This window comes from Epinephelus lanceolatus, chromosome 5 (assembly GCF_041903045.1).
Source record: "Epinephelus lanceolatus isolate andai-2023 chromosome 5, ASM4190304v1, whole genome shotgun sequence".
NCBI lineage: Eukaryota > Metazoa > Chordata > Actinopteri > Perciformes > Serranidae > Epinephelus > Epinephelus lanceolatus.
This window is the reverse complement of record NC_135738.1, coordinates 48,059,091-48,074,936: the sequence shown is the minus strand read 5'-3', so window position 1 is coordinate 48,074,936 and position 15,846 is coordinate 48,059,091. Positions and strand designations below refer to the sequence as shown.

The 15,846-nt window shown below is 39.3% G+C and overlaps 1 protein-coding gene across 2 annotated transcripts in view; it reads right to left on the bottom strand.

Moving 5' to 3' along the window:
• Positions 1–15,846, bottom strand: part of agbl1 (AGBL carboxypeptidase 1) — a 746,393-nt gene that overhangs the window by 103,288 nt on the left and 627,259 nt on the right. For both annotated transcript variants that reach the window (XM_078168290.1, XM_078168291.1), the window contains exons 23-25: positions 10,153–10,284; positions 9,924–9,986; positions 9,622–9,735 (exon numbers count right to left, since the gene is read on the bottom strand). In XM_078168290.1, coding sequence (XP_078024416.1) covers positions 9,622–9,735; positions 9,924–9,986; positions 10,153–10,284 — 309 coding nt within the window. The remainder of the gene's footprint in view (positions 1–9,621; positions 9,736–9,923; positions 9,987–10,152; positions 10,285–15,846) is intronic.

The following is a 15,846-nucleotide window of genomic DNA, read 5'->3' as shown; positions in this document are numbered from 1 at the left end:
AGAGAGGAAAAGAAAAGGGCAGTATTTTATGAAACAGCAAAAATGAAACACATTGATGTACTTTTTATACAAGAAACGCACAGTGATGTAAAGAATGAGGCAGACTGGAACAGAGAATGGGAGGGGGAAGTGATTTTAAGTCATAACACAACAGTCAGTGGAGGAGTGGGTTTCCTGTTCTCCAGAACCTTCACTCCAGCTTCTCTGGAGGTGGAGCATGTTATAGAGGGGAGATTTCTTTTAGCCAAAGCTTTTTTTGATCATTTCACAGTTTTTTTTAATCAATATCTACGCTCCAACCAACAGTGCAGAGAGGAAGTTGTTATTAGAAAAAAAATTGTGATAAATTGAATTTTTATTCTTGGGTGGGGATTTTAATTGTACTCAAAATTTGTTTTTAGACCGTAGCCATGCAGAGCCTCATCCAGCCTCCCAACACGCTCTGAGGCAGCTGGTCCACTCTCATGGCCCGGTGGATGTGTGGAGGAGGATGCACGCAGACTCCAGACAATACACATGGTCCCACCAAAGAGAGGATAGGATCTCTTTAGCCCGACTTGACCGTTTTTATTGTTTTAAACATCATTTTAATATTTTTAAAATGTGTAAGATTATGCCAGTTGGCTTTACAGACCATTCTCTGATTTTATGTCATGTTCATATCAGAAACTTTTTTACCTAAAAGTGCTACTGGCATTTTAATTCAGCATTAACTTTTGATAAGGGTTTTAAGGATGTTCTTATTTATTTTCAGAGTTCTTTTAGACGGAGGAAACATGATTCGTGATTTTAATTGTCTTAGACAGTGGTGGCACCAACTGTTATGTCAACAGCACACACTCAATGTTACACGTGACATCACCAGATCTATAAAAGATCTGGAGACTGATATTGTGGAACTAGAAACAATGAGTAAGTCCACAGCAAATCGGGGATACATTGAAATCCTCAAAACTAAAAAAAAATGGCTTTAGCCAACCTGCTGGACACTAAAGTACAGGGTGCACTGATCAGGTCCTGGGTCCAGAACATCACAGATATGGATGCTCCCTCTAACTTTTTCTTAGGCCTGGAGAAAAAACAAGGACAGAAAAAAGTCATCCACTCTCTTCTGTCAGACACAGGGCAAGAACTAACTGAACCTGGCCAGATAAGAAGGCGAGCTGTTGATTTCTACACCTCTCTCTACACCAGCGAGTATGATGTTGGAGGAGTTCTGCAGTGAGATGCCCCAAGTTGCTGAGGAGACCAGCTCTCAGTTGGAGAGGCCTTTGCAGATGCAGGAACTTCACGCTGCTCTGCAAAGCATGCAGGGACGGAGAGCTCCAGGTATCGACGGCCTGGCCTGAGTTCTACAAAGCCTTCTGGGACATTCTAGCCAATGATTTTTTGGATGTGGTAAATGAAAGCTTGGCCTCAGGTTCACTGCCACTGTCCTGCTGTGGGGCCGTGATCGCTCTCTTACCAAAAAAGGGAAACCTGCAGGATATTAACACTAGGACCGCCAGGATAACAGCGCCCCTCCAATCGCCGCAACAGTCTGCCAGACCGTCATATGTAACTTCATTGTTTATGCTGCCCGTGTGCTCAGAAGCACACAAAAAATGCATTTTTGAGTAATTTCCGAGAAGTTATGATAAAATAAAAAAAATATTACAGACAATAGAATGGGACTGACGGCCTCTCCAATGTCTCATGTCAATTAATTAACACTATTTGTCAGCTTTTTATAATGCCTTTTTTTTTTGTTTTTGTTTTTTTTTGCTGCTGCTGCGCCATGTCTCCAGTTGAAAGTGGTGAATTGCTAAATACATTCTACAATAATAAATTAGATTAACTTTTGGTCTATAGAATTGTTGGCTATATTACGCATTTTAATAAAAAAAAAACTTAAGAATAAAAGAAATAAACACTGAAATTATTAGTGGAAACTTTTTTTTTTATTGATACTCCTCCTCGCTGACATACTAACACACACACACACACACACACACACACACACACATTGAACACGCGATTGAATGAATGAATGAACATTGGAACAAAATGTTTTTTTATTGACTGTATGAATGGTTTTGTTTTCAAATAAATATTTGGAAACGAAAATGTATGCTTTAGTGTACTTTTACAGAGTTTTGCAATATGTATAGCCTACCTGTGTGTATCAAAATGTATAATTTTCAGCAGCGGTCCGAGGTATAAATGCTCAGAAGTCTAGTGTGTTTCATTTTTGTAAATTATAGGCTTCAGAAAACATACAAGACACATTTTAGGAAAAGTCATAGGAAGAGAAGCTTGTAGGTTTTATCTAAACAGAGTTATTTGCATTATAAAAACCCAAACGGTCTGTCAGACCGCTGTGGCAGTTCTAGTGTTAAGAACTGGCGCCCTGTGTCTCTCCTCTCCTCTTAAATCTTAAAAGATTTAGTTCCCCCCTCCCATTCCTAGTAGTGGTATATCCCACACTCTTTCCAGTGGGCGGGGCTAGCAGCCGTAAGTACTTGGCAGCAGTAGCAATATGTGGCTGGATCCAGCTGCTCACATCGCGCATCGCGGGGTAAGATGTACACTCACACAGACACAGTTTAACTTACACAAGTTACAACACATCCCATTTACTGTTACAACAAGCCCCAGGCCCAGGCTGATAATATAAACTGTCTGCAACATTTCTCCTGCATTGTTCAAAAGCCTACTCAATTATGAGTGCTGCTAAGCTAAAAGCTAATGATTAAGCTCAAAGTTTAGTGATAGTCAGAGAGAATAGGAGAGGAAGAAGAGGGAGAGGACAGGACAAGAGCAGTCAGTGGCGGAGCGGCTCGTAGGGTACCTGTCTGTAGGCTCGCCACCTGTCAGTGAGACAAACATGAAAGACGTGCAGTTTAACCGACGAGGAGCGGTCATTATGTGCGACTATTACGCACGGTTGTGAGGTGCGCAGCGGCAGATCTCACAGCACACTGTTTATAAACCAGTTCACCAGTTTAATTGCAAGAAATGTTTAGTTGTTAAGCCATTTCTCATAAGTATAGACATTCACTGTATATCCACTTTTCTACATGTGGCTGCTGCTGGCTTGAGTTTTGACTCTCTCGTTATCAATGACTTGCAATGCTGAGATAAATATTTAAAGTCCAAAAAAAAGTAATTTATTACGAACAGGTCAATAAAACAGGTTTCTAAATACCTTGTAAACAAACAAAATATTCAGTATTACACATTTTCTTTGGTTACTTTTCTTTCAAACATTTTTGAAAGTTATGATCTCACTGCCGGTAAAAAAACAAACATGATGACAGCTCAACACTGCAAGACAGGTTTCAAAGGAGAATAACAGAGAGAGAGAGAGAGAGAGAGAGATCAAGTGGGCGTGTAAATAGCATAATCTGATATCTTTCATCTGGAAAAAGGCAGTTATCTGATTATGAGAAATCTGATAAACAAACTTAGATTTTTGCCTGATGATTACTTTATTCATTGCATGTGTACATATTAATTTGATTTCAATCATTTTGTTTTAAATCTGGACATGTGCTGGTGGACTCAGCCAGTGCTAAGAAAGGTCCTATGCCTGTCTGTTGAGATAGAGAGAAGATTAAAGCGTCAAATTGCGGTAAAAGATGTTGTATAAAAGACAGGCTACAACTTTTTTTCCTTGTCCCTCCCCTAGAATTATTCTCTAAAATTTTACTGTTTATTGTCCCCCCCAACTATGAAAGGGGATTTTCGCCCCTGTCCATGGGGACCTGACGTACTGTGTGCCCAGCAGGTCTATGGTAGATAATAGCTACCTAATTCGGGATGTTCTGGAGGTCTCCAGCTAATTGGGTGTAAACACTGGTCTGATTTCTCTAGATCAGGAAAAGGCATTTGACCGCGTTGGGCACTGCTTCCTCTGGAAAACTATGGAGAAGTTTGGGTTCAGCGCTGGTTTCATTGCCAAGATCAGGGTGTTGTACAGTGACAATGAGAATGTGCTGAAGTTTAATGGTAGTCTGTGTGCTCCTTTCAGAGTGTGTAGAGGCAACCGGCGGGGCAGTGCACTGTCTGGTATGCTCTATGCACTCTCCCTAGAACCCTTGCTGCAGAAAATATACACAAGCCTGATTTTACCTGGTTTTAGTGAAAATGTTGTTTTATCTGCTTATGCAGATGACGTCACTGTTTTTATTAAGAACCAGAGTGAGGTTAATATTTTGGCGAATATTACAAATAATTTTACTGTTGTATCGGCAGCGAGGGTGAACTGGAGAAAAAGTGAAGCCCTTGCAGTCGGTAAATGGTGTGATGGTCTCCTAGTTCTTCCCCAGAACCTGGGCTGGAGAAAAGATGGCCTAAAATATCTTGGTGTTTTTTGGGGAAATAAAATAATGGTCCAGAAGAACTGGGAGAGCGTCACAGAAAAGATTGAAGGAAAATTGGCTAAATAGAAATGGCTGCTCCCTCAGATGTCTTACAGAGGTAGAGTTCTTGCGCTTAATAACCTTGTAGCCTCCCTACTCTGCCATCGCCTTGCATGTGTGGACCCTCCTCCAGGTTTATTAGCCCAGATTCAAACAAAAATTGTAAATTTTTTCTGGGATTGTTTACACTGGGTACCACAGGGTGTGTTGTTTTTATCCAGAGAGGAGGGGGGGCAGGGCCTCATCCACCTGGCTAGCAGAACAGCCAGCTTTAGGTTACAGTTTGTCCAGAGGTTCCTGACAGGTCCATCAGATTTAGTGTGGAGAGAAGTGGTTAGTTGTATTCTCAGACGTGTAAACAACCTGGGACTGGATGCTGCTCTGTTTTTAACTGATTCTAATTTTCTAAAGTTAAGGGGTTTACCTCCATTTTATCAGGGTGTTTTTAAATCCTGGGCACTTTTTAACTGTAAAAGAAATGAAAAGTCTAACTCTCTGCACTGGTTGTTGAAGGAGCCGCTGATCCACGGGGCAAGGCTGAATGTCTGCAGCACCGTCACGCCCGAACTGATGGCGGCACTGTGTCAAACAAAGATTCTATGCTTGAAGCAGCTGGTGGATGCAGTGGGGCTGGAGCTGACGCCCAGGCTTTGGGCTCTCTGCTGGGTGTCCGGTCTGTACGGGTGGCTCACAGGGTCCTGGAACTCTGGAGGCAGAGGCTCTCTGAGAAGGAGAGGAGCCTCATCGTAGAGTACAGCTGAGGAACTGCTGAACGTGAACACAGAGACTTGTTCCCTGGGTTTAACCTGAGCCCTGTGTTTGGAGAGTTGAGCGGCCCCCTGCTGAATGTTTGCAGTCCTGAAAAACTGAGCCAGCACGGAGCAGACAAAAAAAAAACCTGGTACATGAACTGTGTTAAGAGCATAAACAGGACAGGACTGAGCAACAGACCACTCACTGTGTGGACGAGCAGACTGAGTGGAGACAGTGCATTGAGCCCACAGTGGAGGATTTTATATAAACCTCCCCTCAAAAAAAGGACAGCTGACCTCCAGTGGAGGATTTTACACGGTGCTATTGCCTCAAATGCTTTTATTTCTGTTCTTAATCCCACTGTTCCCAAGTGCCCCTGTCTTCCATATCTTTACTGAATGCAGGAGACTCACAGAGTTTTTTTTTTACTCTTTTAGCTTTTGTTTTTAGTCTGTTTGGTGAAAAGTTCTCTGAGACTAGATTTATCTTTGGTGTGGGTTACAAAAAAGTCAACAGAATGAACTGGCTATATATGTGAGCAGGAGAAACAAAGTAGAGGACAGAGTAGGTCAGGAGTAGTGTTGTTTTTGGCGGCCTGTTTTAATTTTAGTTTTAGTCTAGTCTTTGTGTCAAACTGTCATTTTAGTTTTTATTAGTTTTAGTCACGTTCATACTCTTTTTTGTCTAGTCAAGTTTCAGTCAACTAAAAGTCATTTTAGTCTTATTTTAGTCAGAATAATCCATGACTATTTTCGTCTCGTTTTAGTCGACGAAAACTGATGACATTTTAGTCTAGTTTTCAATGAAAATTGTATTTTAGTCTCTTTTTAGTAATGCAATTCTATTATACCCAGTCAATATAGTATAAGTACCTAGTATAGTATAAGCAAACCAAAATTTTCTTTTCTAAATTAGCTCCTAGTTAGAGCTAAATATACATTTATTTATACAACAGTTCGTTCCGACCGAGTAATTTGATTGGACGAGAGGCATTCCGTGAGTGATGATACAGAGTATAACATCACTGGGACTTGTAACAGTAAAATCACTCTGCTCACAGGTGTTATAAGTAAGGGATAATGTATAATGAGCCGGTGAATACTGGGAAAATAACTTCTGACAGGGGAATAGAACCCCGACGCGCAGTTGCCTCTGAGCATCCCTCTTCTCCGGCATTCTTCTCATCTTCAGCCAGTAACCATGAATCAAGATTTTCATACTCAACAAATATGTTGTAACTTTTAACATATTTGGTGAGCATGAATCAAGATTTTCATGCTCACCAAATATGTTAAAAGTTATATCGTGCAAATACTCCATCTTTGTATCTTGTAAATTATTATTTTGAAGCGGTAATGGCTACGTTAGCCCGATAAAAAGTAACTGTTGTCAGGGCAGCGTCCCTAGCAACGCTGGGCTACATAGCAACGGTCATTACACAGTAATATCAGACCTCTGAATGCCACGAATGACCAATAAGAATACAGCATTTAATAGAGCCATGTAATAAATATAAATACAGCCGTTAATTAACCAACTATCACACTCGCTACATTGACACAAACTGACACTAGTGTTACACCAAGAAGATGGATATTTTCCCCAAAATTACATTTGAATTAAATTATGAGTGGTCGTCAGGAGAGGACGAGGAAGAGGAAAGCCAGGACTCTTCTGTGTAGACCTCCAGGTGTGTTTGTGTAACATCAGCTGACCTCGACAAACTGGAGAGGAGCAAAAATTAAGCAATAAAGGTCAGGAATTATCAATGATCATCTGATGAAGTACTGATGAGGATGAGGGAGAGTGGAAGCTGAATCCGGCCGTGCCAACACCCAGGTTTGCCAACGTTTTATCAGCCGAACTGGACAAAGTTACACAGTTGCAGATCAATGTAAATACAAAGTAGCTTGTGAGTTCCTGGTGTGTGTGCTGCGTTGCCTGGCAACAGACTGGGGGAGCTGTTTTTTTCGCGGAGCTACATAATATACTTAATTTATTTCATCACCTTTTGTTAACATTTCCTTACTCAGCATTGCTGTTTAAGCTGTTGTTGAACTGTTGTATAAAAGCAATTTCACATGAGAGCAAGTGACGTTGTACTGTATATCGTCACAGCTGTAATCTGTCTGCGCAGTGCGACGCACAGCCTAGGAAAGAGAAATACTGCAAAATAATAATGATAATAACGCGACTAAACATTATAATGTTATTTCGTCTCGTTTTGGTCAACGAAAATGAAGAGACATTTTAGCAGAGGTTTTATTTTGTAAACCACATTTAGTCTTGTTTTTATTCGTCAACAATATTGCATTATATATTTAATTATAGTTATCGTCACATGACCACCATTTACGTTGCGTCTCGTCTCGTTTTCGTCACGTGATAAAGGTTCGTTGACGACAATATTTAGTCATACTTTTTGTTGACGAAAGCAACACTAGTCAGGAGGCCATTTCAGTGTGTCTCTTTAACATCAGGTCCAGATTGTGGCTAGAGTTTAACTTTTACAAGATGATGGGTGACCTAGAAACATTCAAACAGTGCTGTTGTTACGGGGGCATTATCTGCACTGTTAATTATGAGGAACTGCAATTTGCACAAGCTTTTATTATGTGATTTTTATAAAGGAGTGTATGTCTTTTGCTTAGCACTGATGTGCATAATGTAAATATGTTTATTATTTAATATAAATAAAGTGCTTTTGTAAAATCAAAATCAAATCTCACTCTCTCTCTCTCTCTCTCTCTCTCTCACACACACTCACACACACACACACACACACACACACACACACTTTTTAGTTAGAATTTGTTTGTTTGGGTTTTGCTTCGCTTACTTTATGAATAAATATGTTTTTTTGGAATCATACCTGCTGTCTGTTTAATGTTGCACAAGAGCCAGCTATGAGGTCACCAAGGTCTGTAAGTTAAAGTTGAAGAAAAAGTTAAGTTCTTGCTAAGTAACGTACACATGTATATATATATATATATATATATATATATATATATATATATATATATATATATATATGTATGACAAAAAATATTGAACTGATATGATATTCTAAATTATGGTGATGCACCTGTATTTGTGTTGTACACTAGATTTGATTGAGGTGGGTATTTGATATATAATGCACTGGGCAATAATAGCATCCCTCTATATATCTGAACACTATTCAGTGGCTTGAAGCCTTAAACCACATCAAATAATGTTGTTACATTATGCAGTGCTTTATTCACTTATTTGAAGAGTACATGACCTCACATTTTTGTCATCTGATATTTAGTTGTTATTGTTGCATTATTTTTGCTAGCCTAGAATTTGATAATAATCATATGCAATAATTCAAACCCTTCATTCCAAATTATCTTCAAGCATTATAATGTAATGTAATCAATAAGGTCTAATCAACCTCCTTGACTTGAAACATTTTCTCCAGAATACATTAGATTCATTTATTAAAAACCTAAGCCATGTGACAATGAGTATGTATGTTGTTTTTTTTATCATAGATGATGACTTTGTGTGTAGTGTACAGCTTGGGTAGTGTACTTGTGTTTGTAGGTGTCATTTTGGTATGAATTTTGCTAAAACTGGTTAAAGGGGTCTCTTTACCTCTCACCTCAATATGTCTCCGTGAAAATGGGTGTCTAGAGTCCTTCAATAGAAAATCTCTCTCCCTCCTCCTCTCTCTCTCTCAAAAGACCATTGTTGTTGTACTAAACCTACTAGTACAAAGTAGCCTGCCATAGAAAATCACCTCACTGTATAGGATTATGTACAGCCTACGATAAAGTAGCTACTAGCTAGAGTGGTCCAAACTGATGTTAAAATGCATATATTTTTTCACTCAAATAATGTGAACATTTTCTGCAGCTGGACCAAATGGTGCCCCACGAGGTGACTTAATATAAATTAAGTCATATCATTTAACATAATCAATAATTATTTATAATGATTAATTATTTCCGATAGCCAATTTGACACTTTAATTGGAGATCTATTACAAGGTCAGGCCCGTGTTAAGGCTTAAATCCCAATAAATGGTGCCGCCGTGTAAAACAAAGCACTGGTGCCTAGATCACAACAAGTAGTATCCCCTCTTTTACAGTATCACCAGTATAAATTACAACATTATAATGTCCCCCCTTTGAGGCCTACAATTGTTCCCAACATTAATGGTGCCCCTTGGTGAGGCCTAATATTGTTGTTCCTAACAATAGAGTGACTTAAAAGTTACTTATTGTTTTGTACATATGTAATGTGTTTCAGATGGATTTTTTTATATTTTCTCTCATATGATATCCAGATAAGGTCAGTCTATACAGAATATTCCTATTTACCCAGCTGTGTGGAGTTTATGTTTTGACACACAGCTGCAGTGCTATTAGGCCTACGTGTATTGACAGTTTAGTTTTTGGGGCCTATTCTACACTGTCACACATACACATGCACATACCTTGTATATTCCCTGGTTGCAGCCATTGTAAGTACTTTCCATGGTATAACTTCTCAGCACGCCCATCTCCCTCCAGACAACCACCCTGGCTGTAGCAGAGCGAGACTTCTCTACCTGCCCAAATCACAAATTAATCTGGAGCTGAAAACAGTAGCAGCTCTGATATGATTTAGCTTAAGTAATAATTATTTGTTTTGGGACTTCAAACAAAATACGAATACAGGTAAAAAAAAGATTAATACAATCAGTGATATAAACACTGATGAAAAACAGCTTATTGGTCTTATTGTTATGGTTATTACCAAATAGTTGCAGCTGTTGAAAGAAAAGGCCGGTGCGATACGATCCAAGGTCTTTGGAATGGTCTGGAGAGAGAGAGAGAGAGAGAGAGAGAGGGAGAGATCACATACCTTTGTCAGTGTTTGCTCTGGTTTTACAGTTTCAGCTGCAGTCCACCACTGGGACATGAATAACATAAATCCTCTATGGCCACGGTATTTGTGTGTGTGTGTGTGTGTGTGTGCGTCTTACCCTATATCCAGGGTCCTCTTTCAATCCTACAGTGTTAATAGCAGAGCCAGATTGCCACAGAGTCTCCTTAACACTGCAGCCATACAGGAAGACATTTTTCTTTCTGGAGTGGCCGTGATAATCACAGAAAACCTGGAAGAGGAACATGACTATGTAGGGCTGCATTACACCTCCCTCCAAATTAAAGTGATAATAAAGATTTAAAGACATTTGAGACACATCTCAAACAGACTTCCTTGGTGTTGGATGATCTGACAGGATTTTTTTTTGTATTATTCAGTGATGTAGAAATAACACCAGGGACACGTGCTCTGGGGAGAACCATAGCTCTAATATAATCTTTGATTATGGAACTCCAAATCTGATAAATGTCTGGTAGAATATTTACTTCAACTTCTGTACCTTTTATTAACATTCTTCTCTTTTCTTGTATCCAGATATATCTGTACTTAGTTAAATTGAAGGTTGACATAACTAATGTTGGCATTGTATTTTTCTGCAAACCATGAATATGTAACATTTGTACGTTGCATACGTAGCAAATCAACATTTCTACAGTGACATAGCTCAGATTAAATGTATATGGCCTGACTCTTACAGCAGTGACACATATGTATATATGTCATATATATGAAACACATGGCATGAAACCTGGGCAAGACTGTAACCAAACATCAGCCAGCCTGTTCACATTCCCAGGGCATCAAAAAAACCATTGCTTGGTCAGTGGCTGTGCGTTTTGGGCCCGCCCTGAGTTTTGTGTTTTTTTCCCCTTTCTTTTTACAGCATACAGCTGATCTCCATCAGTCCTCACCAGTGAGGATATGAATGGAGTAGGAGTAGTGCTGCTGCCAGTGGGCCAAGAGGCTGTGACAGAGTAGTGTCATTCAGACGTGGGTAACGATTGAGAGTTTTGGCTTGGTGCTGTAATATTTAGTTGGCTGTGATTAATCTGTTCTGTTCTGTGTGTTTCCCTGCTACAGCCAACCCAGTTCCCTTTTGGAGCCCGTTTTTCGTTGGTGGTCCTTTCTTCACATTTTCTTTGTAAATAAACTTCCTTTTACCTTTTTCTTCTTTTGAAAGATCCCTCTATTTCATGATGTTACTCCCCTAGACCTCAGGCGGGGACGTTAACAGTGGCCCTCAGCTAGCACAATGCATCCATAGCATCTTTATGAGATACACTGGGCTTTTAACAAACTCCAATACAAATACAACACCTGTGTCATAATTAGATGCTCAGAGCTACAAAGGGAGCATAAGAAGTGAGAAAATAGGCCTTCGGTGGGTGGGAGTGGAGGTGGATGGGTCCAACAAGAACAGGACTTTGACCTTAGAAATGGTGTTCATGTGTAATGTGAAACTTAAAGTCAGTGAGTTATTTTGTCATCATTTTGTGACAACAGTAATTTATCACGTGAGTCATTTTTCAATATTTATTCAGTCATTAGTGACTAAACCTAACAGCCAACTCTTTTATATTGTTTCACAAAAGTTCAGGGGAGGACACCACTGCAAAAATACCAAGCAGGCAGGATAGGGGAACAAAAAGCAAGCTTTTAATGCAGCTGGTAAAACACCCCCAAAACAGGCAGGCAACATAACTGAAGGTGTGGACAGATGTAACTAGGGATCGGCGCAGATCACGTTGTTTTTGCAAAAACGGAATAGGTAATAAAAGATCGGAGGAATCAGAACAACAAAAATGGCCAGGTTTTTCATCCATGTTGTTCACTGTTGCCTACGCTTTCCAATGTAGGCTATAAAATGTGGCGATTGTGTATATTTTATAAATAGATATTTTTTTTATAAGACAGTGGTTATCACCTGATGGCTTGCTCACCTCCAGACACACCCATTGGTGCTATCGGCCAGTGGGATGGCTCGATCAGCTGAGCCCAGGCAGACCGGCCCAGCTACATTATGCCGCTCCTGGCAGTATGGCAAGAGACACCGGCAAGAGAGAAATGAGCCAGAAGTCCTCTGCGTATTCGGCCTACCACGGCATTTTACACTGCTCAAAGTCCGTGAAATAGGTGCGCTTCCCTGTGGAATATCATCCACCCAGCCACTGGCCTCACCTCAGATTCCCCGCCACGGATATCAAGGGATCCTATGGAGCCTCCACGCCCGAAACAATGCCAGAGTGTTACGACATTCACCCGTGGTCCCGTGAGTTGCCAAAAGCCAGGGGTTACTTTTCGTTTCATTATTCCTTATTTGGAACCTTCGGGCTAGGTTGATTTATTATTTTGAAACTTATGGAGATAGATTTGTTTCATAATTATGTGTGTGAACAGATCAACAATCGGTGTGTAAATGTGTAATCTGTAAATATAAAACACCTTCCACAAATACAAAAAAGATTTGTAAACTCACAAAAATATTTTGTAGGTTAAGTATAAAACGAATCTGCAAATACACAAACAAATAACGGCACCGGCCAGCTGGCACTCAATATGCTGCTGTAGTGGTTTGTTTTCCAGGCATGTGAGTATCTTTGAGCAGTGAAAGTTATTATTTATTTATTTTTACTTGTCGGCAGTGATTTGTTTTCCACAGAGCTCTACGTGTGAGCATTTTACTCGCATTTGCAACTAAAAATATTTTTGTGCATGCAAATTAAATCATTCAGCTCACTGTGTGAGTACAGATTTCAACCAGCAGCAGAAAGGAAATCAAATCCTGCCGGTTTTGGGTTGAATGGGGGTCACAGACAGGATACGGCGGTCAAATACGGCGGAGGCTCATAGTGCTCCGCGCCACAACATAACGGCTTACCGGCGAGTCCGACTCCAGGTCCAATAATTTCCTCTTCTTGGTGTCATGACTACCCAGTAGTACCTGGACAACTGAGCCATGGCAGCACACAGGTATGTGGCGTGTCAGAGGAGAAACGAGCCGTTCACATTTCTCTCTGTGGCAGGTAATGGTCCACAAACCTCACCGCACTTTAGGGACTGTTCTTTACTTATGAAGGGACCGTTCTTTACTTGTCAGGGGAGGAGGGTGGCTGGTTGATTTTTGATTTTATTTTTTTATTTTATTTTGATCTCTCCTATGTTAATCACTTATTGATGCTGTTTTTGAAGTATGAATAAGTCAATAAGTAATCTATTCCATTGAAATATCATTGATGTATTATAGAAAAGTGATTTATTTTTTAATAAATGACAAAAGGCACTTTTGGGAGTGGGGCAACACTGCTCTCTCAGAGGCCCAAAATGTTCCCCTACTTCTAATTTTACAAATTAAGCACTGGTTACATCATTTCAGTGAGGTTACGTTAACTGTTGTAAGATATGACAAGTGGCAACACCCTGGTTAAGGTCTTTGATAGAACAGCTGTTGGTGTTGGTCTTTTTGTTTAGAAATGTCGTATTGTAGTTTTATTGTTCATTGTTGATATATTAGTAAGAATACACTAATAATAAGACCTGAAGTGCTTTGTGACTTTAATCCTACTCGAAAGAATAAATGAAAACTATAAAGGATGAATTGGCTGATAACTGCCAACTGAAGAAGCAGCCAAGCCACCTTAGAGAACTGAACGATGGCCACTAGCATCGTCGTGCCTTTCATACTCAAACAGAAATGTATCCAAAAGTGTGTGCCAGATAATATACATAGAACAAATAAACACACACTAATACTCACAGTATGACATTAACATAAAACAATGAATTCACGTTACTTATCGCTGATTATTTAAAAATAAAAAAATACATTTTAGAAAAAGCTCATAGAAAGACTGCATGCTCTTACTTTGACATGCGAAAATGACGTCATCAGCTGGGTGATCACATGCTATCCGAAAATGGCAGAGTGATACGAGTGCATTTTCGTTCACAAATGCCTGTTCGAAAGTTGTAAATGTTAGGAAGATATTCACAAATGCTTTTCATTTATTTGCAAATTAATTTGATGTATTCACAGATATTTTTTTTATTTGTGGAATTTGTTTGTGTATTTGCAGATCCGTTTTATACTTAGCCTACAAAATATTTTTGTGAGTTTGCAAATCTTTTTTTGTATTTGTGGAAGGTGTTTTATATTTACAGATTACACATTTACACACAGATTGTTGATCTGTTCACACACATAATTATGAAACAAATCTATCTCCATAGAAACTGAAGTGAGTCAGAGCAAACAGTGGATTTTCTTTACTTCCTTTTTTATGAAAAAACCTGGGGTGGAGTTTTCTTTTGTTTAGCAAACTGTGTGGCTTGAACTGTAATATGTTATTTGGAAATCCCAGAGTGGAGTTTTTTGTTTGAAATGGATTGAACTGACTGAACGGAACAGAACATTTATTTTCTTTGGTAAAAAAAAAAAAACTTTCTTGAAACTGATTAGTTGTATTTATATTTTTGAAAATTGAGTATAATTCTTTTGTTCTACAGAAACCAGGTAAAAACAGTTTAATTTTGGTGTTAAGGAACCTGTTTTATGGGTTTTATGGTTTCTTTGTGGGGTTTGCGCTACAAAAGATATACCGATAAGCTTTTTGGATACTATTTAAATAAAAAACAAACGTTATGGGACAGCTTGGATGCATTCTTTTTTTTTTTTTTTTTTTTTTTTTTTTTAATGCTTTGCAAAGCATCGGATCGGACTCGGTATCGGACTCGGTTTCAAAATAAAGGACTCGGTATTGGATCGTATGCAAAAAAAATGTGATCGGGACATCCCTAGATGTAACTCAAAGTATTAAAAAAGAAGCACCAAAATTAAACAGAGAACAAACCAAGATGGCACGACAAACAGAGAGGTTGGCTGACAATGAGGGTGTGGTAGGGAGCACCAGGGTGGAGCAAACATGACTAATACAGAACAGGTGTGCAGGGAAAACTCTGGAGCAAGGAAGGACTAGCAAGACTGATACAAGGCAGGAGTGTATGAAACAAGGCAGGAAACAGACAAAGGTAGGAAGTAAGACAAGACATGACATGACACGTGGAGAGACTTTCAGAATAAAACAAGAAAATAAAGTACAACAATACCTGGGATCATGACACCCCTTGTAGTTACATGAGTTGACTCTTGTGACTAATCTTAACCAAGATCTTTTTCAAGTAGTTTTGTTGCCTAAAGCTAACTGCCACCCCCCTGTGTCAAGATACAACACAAAAGGCTGTCCGGGACTTCTGCCCAAGCACTAAAATTTGTGGTGATAAGACCACATGGCAGCAGGACCAATCTTCAAGAACAATACTGAACTGGATGTTTTCTAGTGAGACATAGGGGCATTTCCAGCAGTGGTTGTGGTGACAAAACGGGCTATTTTAAGACAAAATATGATCTATTCATAATGCACCATTGACCACAGCATTGTTGAGAAAACGTACGTAAACGTAAAGTTTCACCAAATCTGCTACATTTGAAGAAATAATTCTTACATATCCATGGTTTGCTGAAACATACAATTTTGTCTGCTGATTGAGATGAGCAGTGGGCTAACAGTTCACAACACACCAAGATAATATTTCATTCATCTATTTACATAAGGAGAAACACAGTTTAGCAGATGTAAAATGCTCAGAGAGGACACATGTTATGAAGGAGGTGTAAAAGATGCTTTATATGTCCAAGTGGAGGAATTTTTAAGTTTGAATTCCAGAGACTCCCAGTCTGGGCAAGTTTGCAGACTCTGGTGTTCATTCATCAGTTTTTTACACTGAACAATGAACA